The sequence below is a fragment of the Triturus cristatus genome, chromosome 7 (genome assembly GCF_964204655.1).
Source record: "Triturus cristatus chromosome 7, aTriCri1.1, whole genome shotgun sequence".
Lineage (NCBI taxonomy): Eukaryota > Metazoa > Chordata > Amphibia > Caudata > Salamandridae > Triturus > Triturus cristatus.
Window position 1 is genome coordinate 418,710,317 of NC_140590.1, and position 18,478 is coordinate 418,728,794.

General features: G+C 47.8%; 1 protein-coding gene across 3 annotated transcripts in view; it reads left to right on the top strand.

Annotated features, from left to right (window-relative positions):
* LOC146809839 (uncharacterized) overlaps positions 1 to 16,793 on the top strand; it is a 226,834-nt gene extending 210,041 nt beyond the window's left edge. For 2 of the 3 annotated variants that reach the window (XM_085616702.1, XM_085616700.1), the window contains one exon: positions 13,386 to 16,793. In XM_085616702.1, the coding sequence (XP_085472828.1) occupies positions 13,386 to 13,400 (15 nt within the window). In that variant the 3' untranslated portion in view covers positions 13,401 to 16,793. The remainder of the gene's footprint in view (positions 1 to 13,385) is intronic. The other variant, XM_085616701.1, reaches the window with a different exon arrangement.
* The last annotated feature ends 1,685 nt before the right edge of the window (positions 16,794 to 18,478 follow it).

The following is an 18,478-nucleotide window of genomic DNA, read 5'->3' on the forward strand; positions in this document are numbered from 1 at the left end:
GCTTCGCCGTGCAACCTATTGTATCTTTGATATCGGCCGCCGTTCGAGGTCTCCGCAGATCTCTTACAGGGTTTGTGGCCTTTGTCACAGCGACTCGTGGCAGAGCCGCAGGTCCATGTCACGCCATCCGGCACCCTGCCTGTCAATGCTGTGACATACATCAGCCTCCGTGTCCCGCAGATGGGTCTGCCTCTACTCAAGCCTCCAGCCAGTCACCCCCTCAGGGACCGCAGGCTCCACCGTAGAGTGATCAAAACAGCATCACGCAGTTAGGCGCCCCCACGGTTCAGGTCTTGCGACACAGCAACCTCTGTGTATCGCAGGCGGCCTGCAACCACCCAAGGCCTCGGCCAGTCGCTTCCTTTTTTCTCCTTATTTTCCTTTTCCCCCTTCTGTGCTTTTCCTTATGCAGAGGGGGTTCCCACCGCAGGCCCGACAGGTCCAAGTCACGCCGGTAAGTGCCCTCTCTTGCTAGGCCGTGCTGCACGCCTGCTACCGTACCTCGGAGGCTGAGTCACTGCCACTCGCGGTCCCAGCTTCCCTCGCTGGTTTAGGCCTCTCACACCTCAAGAGCTCATGGCGTAGTTCCCTCCATCTAAAGGGAGATGGCTGTGGGGCAGCACCGCTCCTCTTGGCACACCCCTGACACCTGTCCACCGCCTGCCAGCTCGGTCCAAGGCCTGGCATCTCCCAGCGACTCGGCCGAGTTGTTGCATATCAGCTCTCCAGGGAAGCGCCACAATCGGGGGCCCCCAGATGCTCGCCTTTGTTTACCTCTCCCCGATAATACCTCGAGTAGACGTTTTTTCACTGGACAGACATTTTTCACAGGATCATTGATGGGCGGACAGCACAGCTCTCTAGAGCATGTCTGCTCCGGCCGCCATCTTGGTCACGCCCCGAACATGTCCATATTTAATCAGAAATTAGTATAGAGGACTTTGATGGTCAGAAAGCTATCGCCTTGTTTCTGTATAAAAATTGAACATTGTCTTTAAAGCATGAAAGGACAATTGACGGCTACATTTTCATATCGAAAGTTCTTCGAGAGTTTCTAAAATATGTTCAGATATGCGCCATCTGCTCCATGACTCTTCTTTGAATGAAAGATGTTAGACTTCTATCATAGCTAAAAAAGAAATCAAATAAAGGTGCCTGTATTTTAAATGAAAGTGTGATAGCGTGAGATTTACCAGTGAATAATTAAAACAAAATCGAAGTGTTCAACTAATGGTGTGCCTATGAATGCCCCTAACAAACGACCCTTGAGAACGTGGAACACCCAGAAATGGCCCGAAGGAAGAACTTTTGCCTTCAGCAACATGTCAGGGTTCATTCACGTGTTTTGGTTCATTTGTGTTTGCCCAGATAAACCCTGAGAACTGTTTAATGATTTCTGAATAGACCTTAACTGGGTGGCATGCTGGTGTTTACCATTGTAAAGTTTTCTCTATGGTTGAGCAGCAGTAGCTTGTGAACGCTTCTTTTCAGCATTTATTAAATTTGGTTGCGGTCTATCTTCAGTTAGCCAGCCGTGGGTCAACAATAGGCGGTCAGGCTAATATCCGGTATGGTATGATGTTTTACCACCTGGCCCTACTCTTCCCTGAGCTTCTGTTGTGTGCACTGGGCAGGAACATAGGTGGTAAAAGTCACAATATTTCCATCTAATAAGACCTCCGTGAACTGAGCACCACACAGTAAGCTTTATGTCTCTGATGAAAGGCCAATTTTGGTCTTATCTTTAACCACGCAGTCCCATATTAGGCAGAAATCCACTAATGTATTTATTAGAGTGCCAACTTTCCTCCTTATTTATTTTATTTATTTATTTTGAAGGTTCTATATAGTGCGAAAAAAAACCTTGTGGGTATCAGAGCGCTTTACAAAGTAAATATAGGAGATACATAGGCAAATTGTAACTAACATAGAGTTCCATAAAAATCCAGGGTCGGATAGGTATATAGGCAAATCGTAACAGGCATAGAGTTCCATACAAATCCAGAGTCGTATAGACACATATAAGCCTGGCTCAAGTGAATTTAGTCATGAGAAGAGATTTCACTTCTTTTTTAAAAGATGCAATAGAAGGATTTAGTCTTGTTTTAGAGGGCAATGCATTCCAGATCCTGGGCGCCATCCCTGAGAAGGTACGGTTGTATGTTTTCTTCTTATTGAATTTTTGTGGTTTCAATAAAAGGTTACTGGCACTTATAGAAGATCTGTTACCACATGAGAGCATCAATTTCTGAGCTACATAGCTGGGACTGTTATGATGAATAGCTCTATGCATCAGGGATGCAATTTTTAGATGAATTCTGGCTTCGAAGGGGAGCCAGTTAAGGGATCTGAGGTCTGGGGAGATGTGAGAGTTTTTTTTGGAGCCGGTAATGAGTCTGGCTGCTGCGTTGATTGAAGCTCTTGGAGGGCTGTTGAGTATCTGGGAAGGCCGCAAAGAGAGACACTCCAATATTCCACTCTTGGAATAACTAGTGCTTGAATTGCCTGTTTGAAGTCCTTTTCGGGCAGGAAGTGTTTTAGTTTTCTCAAGGTGTTGATCTGAAAGTTTGCACCTTTTGTTGCGTTGATGTATTTTTGCATATCTAGATTTATGTCCGAAGTTACTCCCAGCGATTTCGCTGATTCAATAAAAAGAGGTTGGCAGTTGAGTGCTGTTAGGTGTTTCAGCCAGTCTTGAATTATGGTTACTTTGGAGGGAGGAGCGATTAAGAGGAATTCCATTTTGAGGGTGTTTAGTTTTAGGTGGCTTTCGGCCAATCAAGTCTGAGTTTTTTCTAGCATTGAATTAAGAGATCTGATGTCTTCTAGGGAATGTATCTTTAAGTATAGTTGTGTATCATCTGTGTACATATGATACTGTACCTTAGAGGAGTTAAGGATTTTGGTGAGTGGTTCCATGAATAAATTGAAAAGTGTAGGAGAGGGATAATCCTTGTGGGACTCCTAAAGTGACAGGGACGGGTTTGGACAGGGAGTGATCAACCTTGAATCTTTGCGAACGATTTTGGAGGAATGAGGTGAACCAGTCTAGAACGGACACAGATAGTCCCATTCTGTGTTTCAGAAGGTCTAGCAGATTGTCGTGCTTGACGGTATCAAAAGCCGAGGAAAGGTCGAGCAGGATTAGCAAACAGGCTCCATTTTGGTCAAGGATTTGTAGCGCGTCATATATTATGTGGGTCATGACTGATTCAGTGCTATGTCCTGCCCGGAAGCTGGATTGGTATTGGTTGAGAAGGTTGAAATTGTCTATGTGTTTGCCAAGCTGCGTGAGTACGCATTTTTCTAAGAGTTTGGCTTGGGTGGAAATGTTGGGTATTGGGTGGTAATTGTTTAGATCCGCGGGGTCAATCGTTGGCTTCTTTAGGATAGGAGATTCCTGACCAGATTTAAGGATTTCAGGTATGATTCCTTGAAAGAGAGAGCTATTTATTATCTTGGTTCAAAGAAGCAGTAGCAATGGGGTTAAGTCTTTTATGCAGTTTGCGGGAAGAGGATCTGTGAAGTGATTGGCAGGATTCAACGTCATGAGCATGTTGAATATAGTCTCTTCGGTATAAGTATTGAAGGAGGACCAGCATGCATTGTTTTTGAGGTCGAACTTTGGTGAACTCCGGGGTGAGATTCCTAGGAGGGATTCTGAAGAGACACTGTGTGTGACACTATGTGTTATTAGATCATTAAGTAAGTCCTTCTTTACATTTTCGGTCTTCAGCGTGAAGAAGGAGGCAAATGCTTTGCAATTGGATGGTGGGCCTAAGTGAGCGTTGGGGGGTAGAGGTGCATCCTTCAATTGTCTTTTGATTAGATCGAATAGTTTTTTGGGACGATTCTTGGCTTGAGCTAATTGATAGCTGAAATGTTTTTGATCGTCTGATCTTTCTGTAATAGGCATTTCTCTTCATTCTTAGTAACTTGAGGTGGTTGGCGGATGGAGCTGATCTCCATCTTTGTTCTAGTAGTCTGAGGGATCGTCTGTCCTCTTTGAGTCTACCATCCTACTAGGGTTTTGAGTCTTTTATTGAGACTCTCTTCGGCTGTAGGGGGGTGACTTCGTCTAATACCATGTTCATGGAGTGAAAGTAGTGATTGGTAAGATCTTGAACATCGGATCATCCTACTGGGGGAAGAAGGATGTTGGAGCTGGAGGTTGTGAGTATGTTAGCCTCAATATTTTTCAGATCCCTTTTACATATTTTAGTTCTTGTGGGTTGAACAGAGTTTAGTTTTACTGTTTCGTTGATGTCAATGTGATGATGTGATGGTCAGACCAATCACATAGGATGATTGAATCAAGATGAATGGATTCGGCCTTAGAGATCACTAAATCTAGGATTGACCCTTTATCATGTGTGGAGCTGTTACAGATTTGGGTGAGGTCAAGGTCCGAAAGGAAGGTTTTGAGGCTATTGACCGCTGGATCCTTAGGGTCATTCCAGTGGAAATTGAGGTCTCCGAGAAATATTTGGGTGTTATGTTGACCGGTGTTAGTAGAAACAATGTCCATTAGATGTTCGAAGGTGAGGTGTCGCCTGGTGGATGATAGTGTGCAGAGAGCAAACTGGTTTCCTATTGCTTGTGATGTCTAAGCATAGGTATTCACAATAGGGGAATATTGGAGATTGGGAACGATTCACTGAGAGATTGTTCCGGTGTACGAAGGCAATACCGCCCCCTGGCTTATCGCTTCTATCTAGTCTGATGATCTCATGGTTTGGGGGTACCAGTATATCGAGTATGGGCGTAGAAGATTCAGTTAACCAGGTTTCATCAGAATTAGAAGGTCAGGTTCCTGTGTGAGTATGAGGTCAGCTAAATTGTCTCCATGTCTTGAGGCGGAAGTGCAATTTAGCAGTATGTATTTGAGATGGTGCTTCGTGGGGGTTGTGTGTGGTTCTTGTATAAGGGTGACTTGTTTAAGGTTGTTTTGGATTACCCCTATGTGATTAAGGGCCATATGTAGGAAGCCGAATACCGGTCGGTGACGGCCGATTTTCGGTAAATATACCGTTACCGACCGGTATTTAGGCTTTTGCTATGTAGGGGGATCATTTCTGGATTCGGTAATTTACCGAATCGGTAAAATGACCGAATCGGTAATTTTACCGATTCGGTAAATACCGAATCCTGAAATGAGATGTAGGGGGAGTGTGTCGTGGGTGTGGGGATTCGTTATTTACCACCAACTAAAAGTTGGTGGTAAATGACGAATAGGTGTAAAAAAGCATTTTTGTGCACTTTGAAGTGTGCAATGTGGCAGACATACATGCCCTTAGGGCATGTATGTGCGCCACATGTGCACACATGGACGAATCAGGGGTGCAATGTGACACCCTGCCACCCATGATGATGCCTCCCCCATTACCGATTCGGTATTTACCGATTCGGTAATGGCAACTGGCTTCCCATTCATTCCTATGGGCCTCCAGAATCGGTATTTTTTTACCTACATTACATTTACCGATTCATAAATACCGAATCGGTAAAATTCGGTATTTAAGAATCGGTAAATGTAATTTACCTACATATGGCCCCAAGTCTAGTAAATCTATGCGTATTGGAGGAGATAGTTTGGATTAGGGAAGGATTCATCCGGTGACCAGATGAGAATCTATACCGACTCATTTCGAAATTTGAATGTTTTTAACAATGTTGTGCAATCTTTCATGAAAATGTTCATTTTTAACGCTGATAAATTGCGTTACTGGAAAATTATAAATAGCCTTGAGAAAGCCCCGGCTTCATTTGCCACATGGGGTGAAACAAATGTCGGCTGTTCACTCTATCTGAAAGAAACACGTTAGTTAGATTCCTCACCTTAGAATATCCCCAGGCGTCAGACTGGATCCGGAAGATTTTTGTAGCAATACCCCTTGTGTGTCGCTAGGCGTCGTCTGCGGCTCCGCGTCCGTCATTGGCGTCGTGCGCCGGAATGACGTCGTCGGAGTACTTAGACGCCGCCCTCGCGCGCTGACATCAGTTCTTCTTTTTTCCGCGCCAGTAAGCGCCGATCCGGGAGAGCTACCCCTTTTAGTCATTTTTTGACTAAATATTTTGACTCTTTTTGGTCACTCTATCGACTCTGGTGCCGGTAGGATGCCTGGTCTCAAGGCCTGTGACGACTGTCACCGACTGATGTCGGTGAACGATCATCACCGCCGGTGCCTGTACTGTTTGGGGCCCAACTACGACGCGGAGTCGTGTTCCGATTGTATGGCCCTGACCTCGAAAGCTAGGCGGGAGTGGTCCCGTAAGCTTCTCGAGCTTTGCCACTCGGCTCCGCACCCCTCTCGATCCCGGTCCAGGAGGAGGTCCAAGGATCGGTCGCGGAGCCGCAGTCAACATCATCGCTCGTCTGGCTCGAAGTCTTCGGGTAAGTCAAAGCGCTCCAAGAATTCCTAGAGACGACACCGCTCTTCGGACTCCCCTCGCCGGTCGCGCGACTCGGCCGAGGGTCAGGGTGGTCCCACCCCGCGGCTCCGTCGGAGCCGCAGGCGCCGCGCACGTCCCCATACCCGCCGGTCCCTGGGACTGACGCGACGCCGGCGGAGGTCAGTGCCTTCCTCTCGGCCATGAGGAGCCTGGCCCCGCCGTCGACGCCCGCTGGCGCGCCTTCGGGCCCCGCGGACTCGACTGGGCGACCTTGCGCGCCGGCGGCTCAGGCCCCGGCGCCGTTGGAGGCTCCGGCCCAGACGCCGCAGGTCCCTGTGAGGCCCAGGCCTGGGCCCCCGTCGATGCCAGTCGACCTCGTCACGCCTCCTCCGCCGGCGTCGACACCGGTGCCACCTCCGATGCCGACTCCGGTCGACGTCGATCCCCGGTTCAGCCCCAGTCCGGACCCGACGCCGGTGCGGCGCCGCTCGACGCCGCATCCAACGCCGCTAGAGACACATTTTGTCTATCGTCCGGCTCCGATCATTCCTCCTGTTTACCAGGAATCGGATGATGGGGGCGACTGGGAGGGGTCCGTGGACCCTCTGGCCATTCAGGGCCAACTTTCGCAGGACTGGGCAGATGAACTGGGGGAGGCCAGTGGTTTGGATACCTCACCGGACACTGGATTCATCTCTCCTCCGACTGTGGCTTTTTCTGTGGTGCTGCGCAAGGCGGCCGCAGCCCTTGGGCTTGAGCTGCCTGCCGTGGCTGTGAGGACTAACATCCTCACTGAGGTGCTTCAGTCTACAGCAAGCTCCACTGAGCCTCTGCTGCAATTCAATGAGGCCCTCATTGACGTTCTGCAGGGCACCTGGTCCAAGCCCTCCACAGTCCCTCCTGTGGATAGGAACGTTGCCAGGCGCCACCGCCCTGCTCCGGGCGACCCCAGTTTTCTGTCCCAACACCCCACCCCCGAGAGTCTCGTTATCCAGCCTTCTACCTCCCAATCCTCCTTCCCGTCCGCTCCTCCGGACCGGGATTCCAAGAGACTGGAACTGTTCGGTAAGAAGCTGTTCTCCTCGCTCAGTTTGGGCCTGCGGTCTTTGAACACCGCCTGTCTCATGGACCGTTATTCCCACTCTCTGTGGGATACGGTGGAGGACGTGATGCCCCGGTGCCCGGAGGAGGCCCGGGCACAACTTTCCTCAGCTCTGGCCGATGGGAGAGATGCAGCGCGCCATGCAATCTGATGTGGACTCAACACTACGGACTCGCTGGGTAGGGCGATTTCTACCACAGTGGCGCTTCGACGTCACGCCTGGCTGCGGTCCACGTCCTTTTCAGGGGATGTCCAGAGCACTCTCATGGACATGCCTTTTGATGGCACTCGCCTTTTTGGTGAGAAAGCGGACAGTGCGCTGGCTCGCTTCAAGGACTCCCGGGCTACGCCCAAGTCCTTGGGCCTCTCGGCCCCGCGGCCACAAACTTCCGCTTTTTGCTCCTTTCGTGGCCAAGGAAGGGGCACCTCCACACGTCCGCCTAGCCACCGGCCGCAGAACCAGCCTGCACGCGGTCGCGGACGTGGTTTCCGCCGAGGCGGTACTGAAGGACAACGCGGTCAGTCCACATCCACCCCGGCAGCATCCGCCTCAAAGCCTTCCTAGTCTGAGCTTTCAGGCCCATTCCTCGCCAGTGGGAGGCAGGGTTCGCCATCACCTGCTCCACTGGCGTACCATCACTTCGGACAGGTGGGTGCTGCAGATCGTCCGAAGGGGCTACTCCCTCCCCTTCGAGACGACCCCTCCAGCCATGCCACCGCAGCACCATCGTATCTCGGAGGATCGTTTGAATCTTCTGCAAGAGGAAGTTTCGGCCCTCTTGGCCAAAGAGGCCATCGAGCGCGTTCCGAGCCCAGAAGTAGTTTGTGGTTGTTATTCCCACTACTTTCTGGTTCCCAAGAAGGGCAAAGAGGGCCTACGCCCTATCTTGGACCTCAGGAACGTCAATGCCTTCCTCCGGAAGGAACGGTTCAAAATGTTGACTTTGGCTCAGGTTCTAGCTGCCCTAGACCCTGGAGACTGGATGGTAGCGTTGGACTTGCAGGACGCATATTTCCACATCCCCGTCCTGCCGGCCCACCGGCGTTACCTGCGGTTCACGGTGGGTCAGGAGCACTTTCAGTTCACCGTGCTCCCCTTCGGCCTTACCAGTGCCCCTCGGGTGTTCACGAAAGTGATGGCCGTGGTCGCAGCTCATCTGCGCAGATCAGGGGTTCCAGTCTTCCCCTATCTCGACGACTGATTGTTGAAGGCGGGCTCGCCCCAGGCAGTCGTCTCCCACCTCCAGACTACGGCGGATCTCCTGCATTTGCTGGGGTTTTCCATCAACGTGCCGAAGTCACACCTGAGCCCCTCTCAGAAGCTCCTCTTCATCGGTGCGGTTCTCGATTCGGCGCAGTTCCGGGTTTATCCACCGGAACAGCGGGTCCGGGATATACAGGCCCTGATTCCCATCTTTCGGCCTCTATCCTGGGTTTCGGTCTGGCTAGTGTTGCGGCTTCTGGGGCTGATGGCCTCCTGCATCCTACTAGTGCATCACGCCAGGCGGCGCATGCAGGCTCTGCAGTGGGACCTGAAGTTTCAGTGGGCCCAGCATCACGGCAAACTGTCCGACCATGTCTTGATCTCGGAGGGCACTGCACAGCAGTTGCAGTGGTGGCTCACGGACCGCGATTGGGTCACGGGCAAGAGCCTCTCCCTACCCCTACCGGAGCATGTCGTAGTGACGGATGCGTCCCTCCTGGGATGGGGTGGCCATATGGGAGAGGCGGAGATCAGAGGCCTCTGGTCTCCGGCGGAGTCTCGCCTCCACATCAACTTGTTGGAGCTGAGAGCGATCCGACTTGCACTGAAAGCCTTCCTTCCCTCTGTCCGGGGAAGTGTCGTGCAGGTGTTCACGGACAACACCACCGCCATGTGGTATTGCAACAAACAGGGCGGGGTGGGGTCATGGACCCTTTGTCAGGAGGCTCTGCGCCTCTGGACATGGCTGGAACACCAGGGCGTCACCCTAGTGGTTCAACATCTGGCGGGCTCTCTGAACGCCAGAGCAGATGAACTTAGCCGCCGGTGCATGATGGATCACGAATGGCGTCTGAACTCAGAGGTGGCGCACGGCCTCTTTCAGCAGTGGGGAGAGCCTTGGTTAGATCTATTCGCCACCGACGAGAACGCGCAATGTCAGCAGTTCTGCACGTTGGAATTTCCAAGGCGGCACTCGCTCGGCGACGCTTTTCGTCGCGAGTGGAGTTGCAGTCTGTTGTACGCCTTTCCACCTATACCACTTCTGCCCAGAGTGCTGAAGAAGATCGGGCACGACCGGGCCCAAGTCATCTTGGTGGCTCCGGATTGGGCACGAAGGTACTGGTATCCCGAGCTACTCAGTATGTTGACCGATCCTCCGATACGTCTGCCCCTTCGGGAGGATCGTCTGTCGCAGCAGCAGGGGACGGTCCTCCACCCGAACCTGTCCAGCCTCCACCTCCATGCGTGGAGATTGAGCGGCGGCAGTTGATGCCATTTGACTTGCCTCCTGAAGTCTGTGATATCATTCTGGCAGCCAGGCGTCCCTCCACAAAGACGGTATACGCCTGCCGGTGGAACAAATTTGTGGCATGGTGCACAGCAAAGGCTGTGGATCCCCTTTCCGCCCCTCTTTCTGAGGTTCTCCTCTTTCTTCTTTCTTTGGCCCAGCAGGGCTCTGCCCTGGGCACCCTGAAAGGTTATCTTGCTGCCATCTCTGCCTTCTTACGGCTTCCTGATCAGCCTTCTCTTTTCAAGTCCCCTGTAGTTTCACGCTTTCTTAAAGGCATTACTCACACGTTCCCTCCTGTCCCTTTCGTAATGCCTCAGTGGGACTTGATTCTTGTCTTAACATTTCTGATGTGCGCTCCCTTTGAGCCTCTTCACAATTGTCCTCTTCGTCTTCTGACTCTTAAGACTGCTTTCCTGGTAGCCATCACCTCGGCTAGACGGGTGAGTGAGCTCCAGGCTCTATCGTCCAAGCCTCATTTTCTATCTGTTCATCCGGACAAGGTTGTCCTTCGGCCTCGTCCTTCCTTTCTACCGAAAGTGGTGACCCCCTTTCATCTTGGGCAATCTGTCACCTTGCCCACCTTCTTTCCGCCTCCGCATCCTTCCAAAGAGGAAGAGCGGCTCCACCGTCTGAACCCAAAACGTGCGCTCTCCTTTTATTTGGACCGCACAAAACAGTTCCGGGTGGACGACCAGCTTTTCGTTGGCTACGTGGGTGCTAAGAAGGGGAAAGCTGTGCACAAACGGACCATCTCCCGGTGGGTCGTTTTGTGTATAAAAATCTGTTATTCCTTGGCAAAAAAGGACCCTCCTGTTGGGCTGCGAGCCCATTCTACTCGGGCCACAGTGGCTACTACTGCTTTGGGACGGGGAGTCCCTTTGCAGGACATCTGTCACACGTTTGCCAGGCATTATTGCCTAGACAGTCAAGTCCGGAGGGATGGCTTCTTTGGCCGTTCTGTCCTCCAGGACTTTCTGGTGTGATCTAGGTTCGCAGACCCACCACCGGGGTTGGTATTGCTTGGGTATCTATTCTAAGGTGAGGAATCTAACTAACGTGTTTCTTTCAGATAAACAAGTTACTTACCTTCGGTAACAATGTATCTGTAAGAAACATTAGTTAGTTAGATTCCTCACCGACCCACCCATCCTCCCCGTTCTGCGAACTGACATCTAGAGTTGAGGCTATCCTTTTCAGGGCCCTAGATTTTTTGGCACCAGTGTCGGTCTCTTGTATGGCTCTGCGCTCCCGGCGCGGAAAGCTATGTACAAGAACTGACGTCAGCGTGCGAGGGCGGCGTCTAAGTACTCCGACGACGTCATTCCGGCGCACGACGCCAACGACGGACACGGAGCCGCAGACGCCGCCTAGCGACGCGCAAGGGGTATTGCTACAAAAATCTTCCGGATCCAATCTGACGCCTGGGGATATTCTAAGGTGAGGAATCTAACTAACTAATGTTTCTTACAGATGCATCGTTACCGAAGGTAAGTAACTTGTTCTTCTCTTCCAATGCTTTTTATGAAAAATTTACAATGAGTGAAATGGATTCAATCAAGTGATTAATAAAACAAACTACTTTCACTCCAATTTACTTGTACTATGTTAAATTTGAAAAAGGAATTAACCCATTGATGGATACACATGTGTTTGGTAAGGAGGAATTTATGCTCACAACCCACTCTTCACTTATCCTCTTGAGGCTGAAAAGGTCCAAAGCCTTGAGCAAACCTCCTCCAGAACTCTAGGAATTCATATCCCGACTCAGGATCTTTGGACCATTCCTCTCTTTACCCTGTAGTCTGAGAGTACTGTGTTGGGGGTGGTATGCAGGAGATCGTAGGAGCGTAGAAGGGAGAGTAAGTCTTTCTCTGATAGGGGATTGGTCCTTCAAATTGGCCGGGATGTGTTATTGAGGTGAGGGACTGCTCTCCACATAGGGAGCAGTGGTTTCGGGGGATGTGCATGTAGCTGTTGGGTGAATTTGGAGTGGTTAGTGTGGATGTTTCTCTTGGTTTCTTGTTCATAGCTATTGGTCAACGGTTGGTGACGAATAAAATCATATAAAGCTTGGAGGTCCTCTTTGACATGCATTAAAGATAGTAAAATCTCGTCAAGTCTCTAGTCTGTTGTGGGTGATAGCATGCCTAGTGATTGAGTCATGGGTAAGGGGGGTGAACTAGTGTCAGGTAGGTAGTCTGAGTAGTCTGGGTTGCTGTGTGGTATCCTGCCTGGTTGCTTATCCAGGGCAGGGGGGGGAGGACTGGTGTAGGGGGTAGATAAATGGGTCGCAAGGATTTGAGGAGTGGCTGGTACCGAGGGAGAGTTGGTTTTAAGAGGGGAAGGCTTGGCGTTGGGGGGATGTATGTCCTTTCCAGGGGTGATTGATGGCTCTGGAATGGGTGTGAATGCTGGTAACAATATGAGAGGGGAGAGTCTTGTGAGGGAGTCGGAAGGGGAGTTGCGGGTAGCATTGGGTTTGGGTGTAAGTGTTGATAGTGTCATCGGATGAGAGTGGTTAGATGGAGAGTCAGGGGGGAGTTCGGAGGTGTGATGGGGTGGGAACTGCTTGTGAGGGAGAGTGAGGTTTAACAATGTTTTCCTTGATGATGGGAAAGATGTTATCCATCAGCTTTGAACTACGGTCCGAGGACTGCATGAGGATTATTCCATTGTGAAAAATGGTGATTGTGGCTGTGGCTTTGTAGATTGGAGACAGGGAGATAGAAATTGTGAAACCATGTGCTGTCTTCCTAGTGGAGGAGATCACGAACAGGGCCAGGAAGGCTTCCCTCCATTGTGATCTTCTTTTGGTGTAGAAAATAATGCCAGCCTTTATTTGTTGAGAAGTAGGGGTCTGAAATAGCTGTTTCGCGGTGTGATCTTAACAAATTGTGTTTAAAACGTTTGGTGGATTTTTTTGAGAGGTTGGGGGGGTAATTAATGATGTACGTATGTAGGTCCGCGCGTTCCATGGTGGGGCTTGCGCTAGTTCGTGGGGATAGAATAGTAGAGAGGTATGCGTGGCTGTGGATTGGGAATTGCTTGAATCCCACACTAGCGAGAAAGCCTCAGTAATTTGGGATTCCAGTTAGAAATAAATAGTATTGCCAGTCAACAAACAAGGACGTTGGACATCGTGGCCACACTTACACAGAAGCATGTTATTTGATGGATAGCTTCACGTCAACACTTTTTAAGCAATATGTCACAAATAATAGTGAAACATATTTTTAGCAGCATGCACTGCTTTGCTTTCACATTACCCTGTGTTGGGAATTGGAACATTTCAACTGTTATATGCATGTCCTTGTCATTTTGCATCTTAAATGTATAACTGTCCCAAATTTATCTTCCTAGAAATTAATAGTTTGTGTCTTTTTTGCTTCCCACAGAACAAACCGAAATGATCCGCCTCCTGAGCGCGATCCAGATGCAACAGCAGGAGATTATCAACCGCTTGGATTATCTGAACCACAATCTAGTGCAATCTGCCTTGTTAAGTGACCGACAGACAACAGCTGCTTCTTCTCAGGGGGCTGAGAGCAAGTCTCCCCTCTTTTACATTCCTTCTTCATTGCCCACTGGCCACTTATCCCAGATGGCGAAGCCCACCACATACATTCCTGCTCCCCTGTCTCGTGCGTCTCCTTCTGTGTTAATGTCAAGGTCCAGACCAATCCCCACAACTAGCTACTCATTTACTGTCAGACCTACTGAACGTTCCAGGCACAGCATCTGAACTCTGTCTTCCCCAGTGCTGATAAATTATGACTTTTTATGTACATAGTTATTATTTTCTTATGTTTATATTCTGAGTACATTTTAATGTATTTTTTAGGGGTGTTGGTTTTCCACTCCCAAATCTTCTCTCTAATTTTGTACTCATCTCGTACATTTTAGAGCTACTGAGACATACCGATCACAGCACGATCATCAGGTTTTCTAAAGAGATTTACCTTTCTGTTTGTTCATGTAGAAGCAATAGGGGCTTCCTAAACAAAGAGTAAAAGTTCTTGCTACTTAAAGATTCTGTGATGGATGGCATAGGTAATTTTCCGACTCTGAGATGCCACTAACATTGATTGGAGTAAAACATGCTGGACTTGTCCCTGGAGAAACCAATAATGGTTGGGTTAAGTTTTTAGAGAGGATTAGCTTTGTTAACAGCGATCACAATCGTCTTATGTGCTTTCACTTGATTTGTAGTTACAGGATATATTCAAGGGGAGCTGCATTAACTGGTAGTAACACTTCTATAAGAAGATTATAACAACACATACATATTTCATTTATTTAAAAAAGTTGTGAAATGCACATTTTGTAAAATGCAACCAATATATTAGAACATGTAGCATTAGCCCTGGGCTAAATTGTTGGTCAACTTCTCATTGTTACATACACGTCAGGTTGTTAATTTTTTAGGATAAACAATTTATTTTTGCTGACGACATATTTCCCATTAATTCACTTTGAACCTCGCCCTGTTGTATACATGTACTATTGTTTGTAGTGCTTCTGCCAATTATCCCCAAGTCATATAATTTTAGTTATTTATCACATTGTCTTTCTCCCTTGTTTTCTGTCCTTGGCAAATTCTACTTTTATTGAATGATGTGTTAGTAAGCACTCAATGATACATTTTATTAATACACACACGTGTTAACATCTGCAGTAGTTTCCTCACCAAATTTGGAAAGTAAACCATAGAAAGGCAGCATCCAAAATAATGCACAACAAGCTTAATGATATTTATTAGACTGTTCTAAAATGTTAACACCTAAACAATTGTTTGGATTACATTTGCAAGAAAGTTTTGTAAATTAGCAACAACCACTCAAGTTTCTTCAGCTCCTTCTGTGTTTCTTATACTGCCACAGCTGATATGGTCTGGCAGTGCTTCCATGCCTAATTAGGCCTACGTGAACAGCCCAGAGATTGCATTTATTTGAGTAGATTTGTGACTGTGTTCAAAGAAACATCCACTTCTCCTCCAGGGGTATCTTCATTACAGTCAGAAGCACTGAAGTGTACCTCCCTACTTTGTGAAATCAAATAGCACTTTTTCCCTAAATATAATTATTTTTCGATAAATATGCTTTTTTTTTATAAAAAAGGATCTTTCAATGTAGACAGCTATGTTGGCCAATTTCTGTTAAAAAAGAAAAGCACGCTAAAATGAAGAAAAAGGGTCACTGTCATTAACATAGTCACAAAAAAAGTGTCACAAACATTTTTAAAGGAAGGGAGAGAGGAGATGGAGATAATGTAGTCTGAAAAGGCTGGGGAAATTAACGCTTCTCCTTTAAGGAATAGCATGTCACCATATCCTAGCATGACCTGCCAGTGGCAGGTGAGCCAATACTTTTACTAGCTGTTGATGACCAGATCTAGAGCACTAACCTTGACCTTTTTAGGTTTTTTCTTCTTGAAAACCTTTCCAAACCTTTACAAAATATCTTTACTAAATGTCTTTAGGGACAAAATTTACCTTTTCTGTTTTCTGGCAGATAAAGTATTTTTTCTTCACAAAATGCCTTCCCTCTTTGTGAAGTATTCTCACGCTGTCTTTCCACTTTTCGTTCACCCAGATTCCTGACGATTTTGTCAAAATATGTCATGGAGGACTCTAAGGGGTCGTAGGGACTGCAGGAAAACAAGCACAGGCATTACGAAGTAGCGTCCAGGAGGTCTGAGGGACATGGGGAGGGGGTTCCTCAACCACAGCTCCTTAAACCATTTCCAAGACCCCTCGTAAGGAAGGTCCAAGGAAAGATCCCAAAGGGAAAATGTGGATGCACCATTTTAGAGTTGAGATCCATGACATTGAAGGTAGGATCAGTGACACTGTGCTCGCTGTCGAGGGCTGACTCCGCTTTGAAGAGGACTGGCATGTTGACTTCAAAAACTATATCAACATCAAGGCGGCGCTATGAGGGTTCCACATATGCAAGAGTTAGACTACTTCAGGATATGTTCACTGCCCAGACAGTCTCGCCGGCATTAATGCTATTGTCTGCCTCGGGTCACGGAACTCCATCCCAGAGCAGAGTATCTGCCCAGTTGCACTGCCTACTGTACTGTTCTTGGATACAACTCTAGTGGCTCTTCTGTATGTCTTGCCCGCACCTCAGATGGCTCCTCAACCTGTGCTGCCTCCCCCCCCTGCCAATCTTTCCACTTCAATTTCCTCATACTGAGGCTCCCTTATCTCCAATTAGGCTTCCTTGTTCTTCAAGAGGTGGATACAGAACTCTGGAGAGGCGTTATAGGAATCCTCACCGTAGGAGATGTCACCGTTTCAGGCCCTTAAGGCATCACTCTTCCCCAGCAATCAAGGTCATATTGTTCAAGATCTACTCAACGATCAAGATCTACACCCTGCTTTTGATCTTGTCATTCAAGATCTTCATACCATATATACACTGTATTGTTTTATCTTCAGTGGTATTTTCATCCAAGTTCATTTTCACCAAAAAGGCACCCCTTCTGGTGTACATCTTCGGCCCTAGTAAAGGAAACTCACTTCCCACTGCTATGTATCCACCCTTTTCTGCTAAAAGGTGCTGAAGACACTTGAGTGGTTGTTGCAATTTACAAGACTTTCTTGCAGATGTACTCCTGCACAGCAGTTTCTTGTGTGGTCGATCAGACAGATGGATCGATGTATCACCGTTGCTGTGGACACTCCAGAGCAATGAAGATCATTTTCGCTCTGTCTCTCATTAGTTTGATGATTACCGATTGAATTAGCAGGATATGATCAAAAGTGTACACAAGCATCTTTGACCATCTGATCAAAAGAATGTTACCCAGTGTGCCTGGTTGGTAATACCAGGATGCGTAATGTGGGCCTTTCTTATTTTCTGTGCTTGTGTAAATCTCCATTTGCAAAAGAAATTGGGCCTAATTACAATGTCGCTCGGAAAGCCTCCGACTGCTGGCAGTGGACTCCGACTCGTCAGACTCAGTCAGAACTGCACCATAATCCCTTAAGGATGGCGTTTCCGCCGTCGGGAGTATTATGACGGTTTCCAAAAGTCAATCCATACCGGTCTTTCTGATCATGGATCTGGGTGTGGTGGCTCAGAGGACTAATGCATCCACTGCAGGGGCCTGTGTTCGACCTCATGGTCACAGGTTCAAATCCCGGTGGGTCCACTCAACAGATCATCCATCTGAGGTCAATAAAATGAGTACCATTGAGTTGGGTAACAATAAACATCTGTTATTCAGTGCCTAGAGACCCAGTTGGGGTGTACGTGCACTTTACAAATACACGTTATGTTATGTATTGGCTGTCGGAAACTGACTTTGGAGGCCCCTAGCAGGGCCCTCCACATTTGTGCCTGGGGGTGCCCTATGATGCCCCCTAAACATTCCTGCACCCTGTGGCAGGCAAACATCGGTGCCTGCCACACGGTGCAGAGATGTTTACAAACTTCCATTTTTCAATAGGAGCTTGTGCTTCAGATGTTTCAGCCTGTCGCACAAGCACCCATTAAAAAATTAAAGTTTTGCGGTCGCATCCTAATGGGGTTGTCGGAACCGCTGACCTATGGTTGGGCGATTCCTTCCCCGAAAGGATGTCGACATCGTAATTAGGCCCTCAGTGAGGTGCGCCCTTCTTCTTTCTTAGAGGAATGGCAAAGGAATTAACCTCAGTTGTACCATGATCCTTGATCCCTGAAGAAAGATCATTGGCTCAACTACCACTGACAGGGCGTGATGGGATGTGGTGGTTCATTATTCCTTAAAAGGGCAGGATCAGGTTTCCCAGTCTTTTCTGACTGAAACCTATTAGGCTACATTCTCCGTATTTCATCTCTCTCTTTAAAAATCATAAAAGAAATAATTTTCTTGTCCCTATTTGAATTTCTGAATGGAAAATGGGCAGTTTAGCATTTTATATACTATCACAAATATTTTTTGTTTTTTAAAACATTGACTTTTTAAAAGAAAAGCATATTACATAAATATATTTTGTAAAATATGAACATAAGCGGGACAATTCTGTGTTCATGACTATAATGAAGATTCCTCTGAAGGAAAACTAAGACTACAGGTAAGTAACTATTTCTTCCAGACCAAAGACTTCTGTGGTCCCTTTGGATTTGCCTGGTCCTTTGTTTATGCCTTTGGCCCTGATTATATTTTGGCAAAAATTCAGATTCCTGCACAAACAGTAATTTGCATAGGAATCATTGTTCCTAGTTGACAAATTTCAGGAGGTCTAACCTGCCAAAATGTACCTGGTGAAAACCTGTGAAAAAACTCAGTTACATAGAGAATTTGGTACAATGAACTCTGATTCTGCATGTAATTCTACATTTTTAGACTGAGACTTTGGAATATGAGGTACTTTCCACAACCGTTAAATACAGGACCTTCCAGGTATGTTTATTTATCTTGTACGGTAAATACTTCCTCATTTACTGACCCACTGATAATAAGGGCCTTTTTGTTTTCTTGTGGGAGAGGAGTCCCT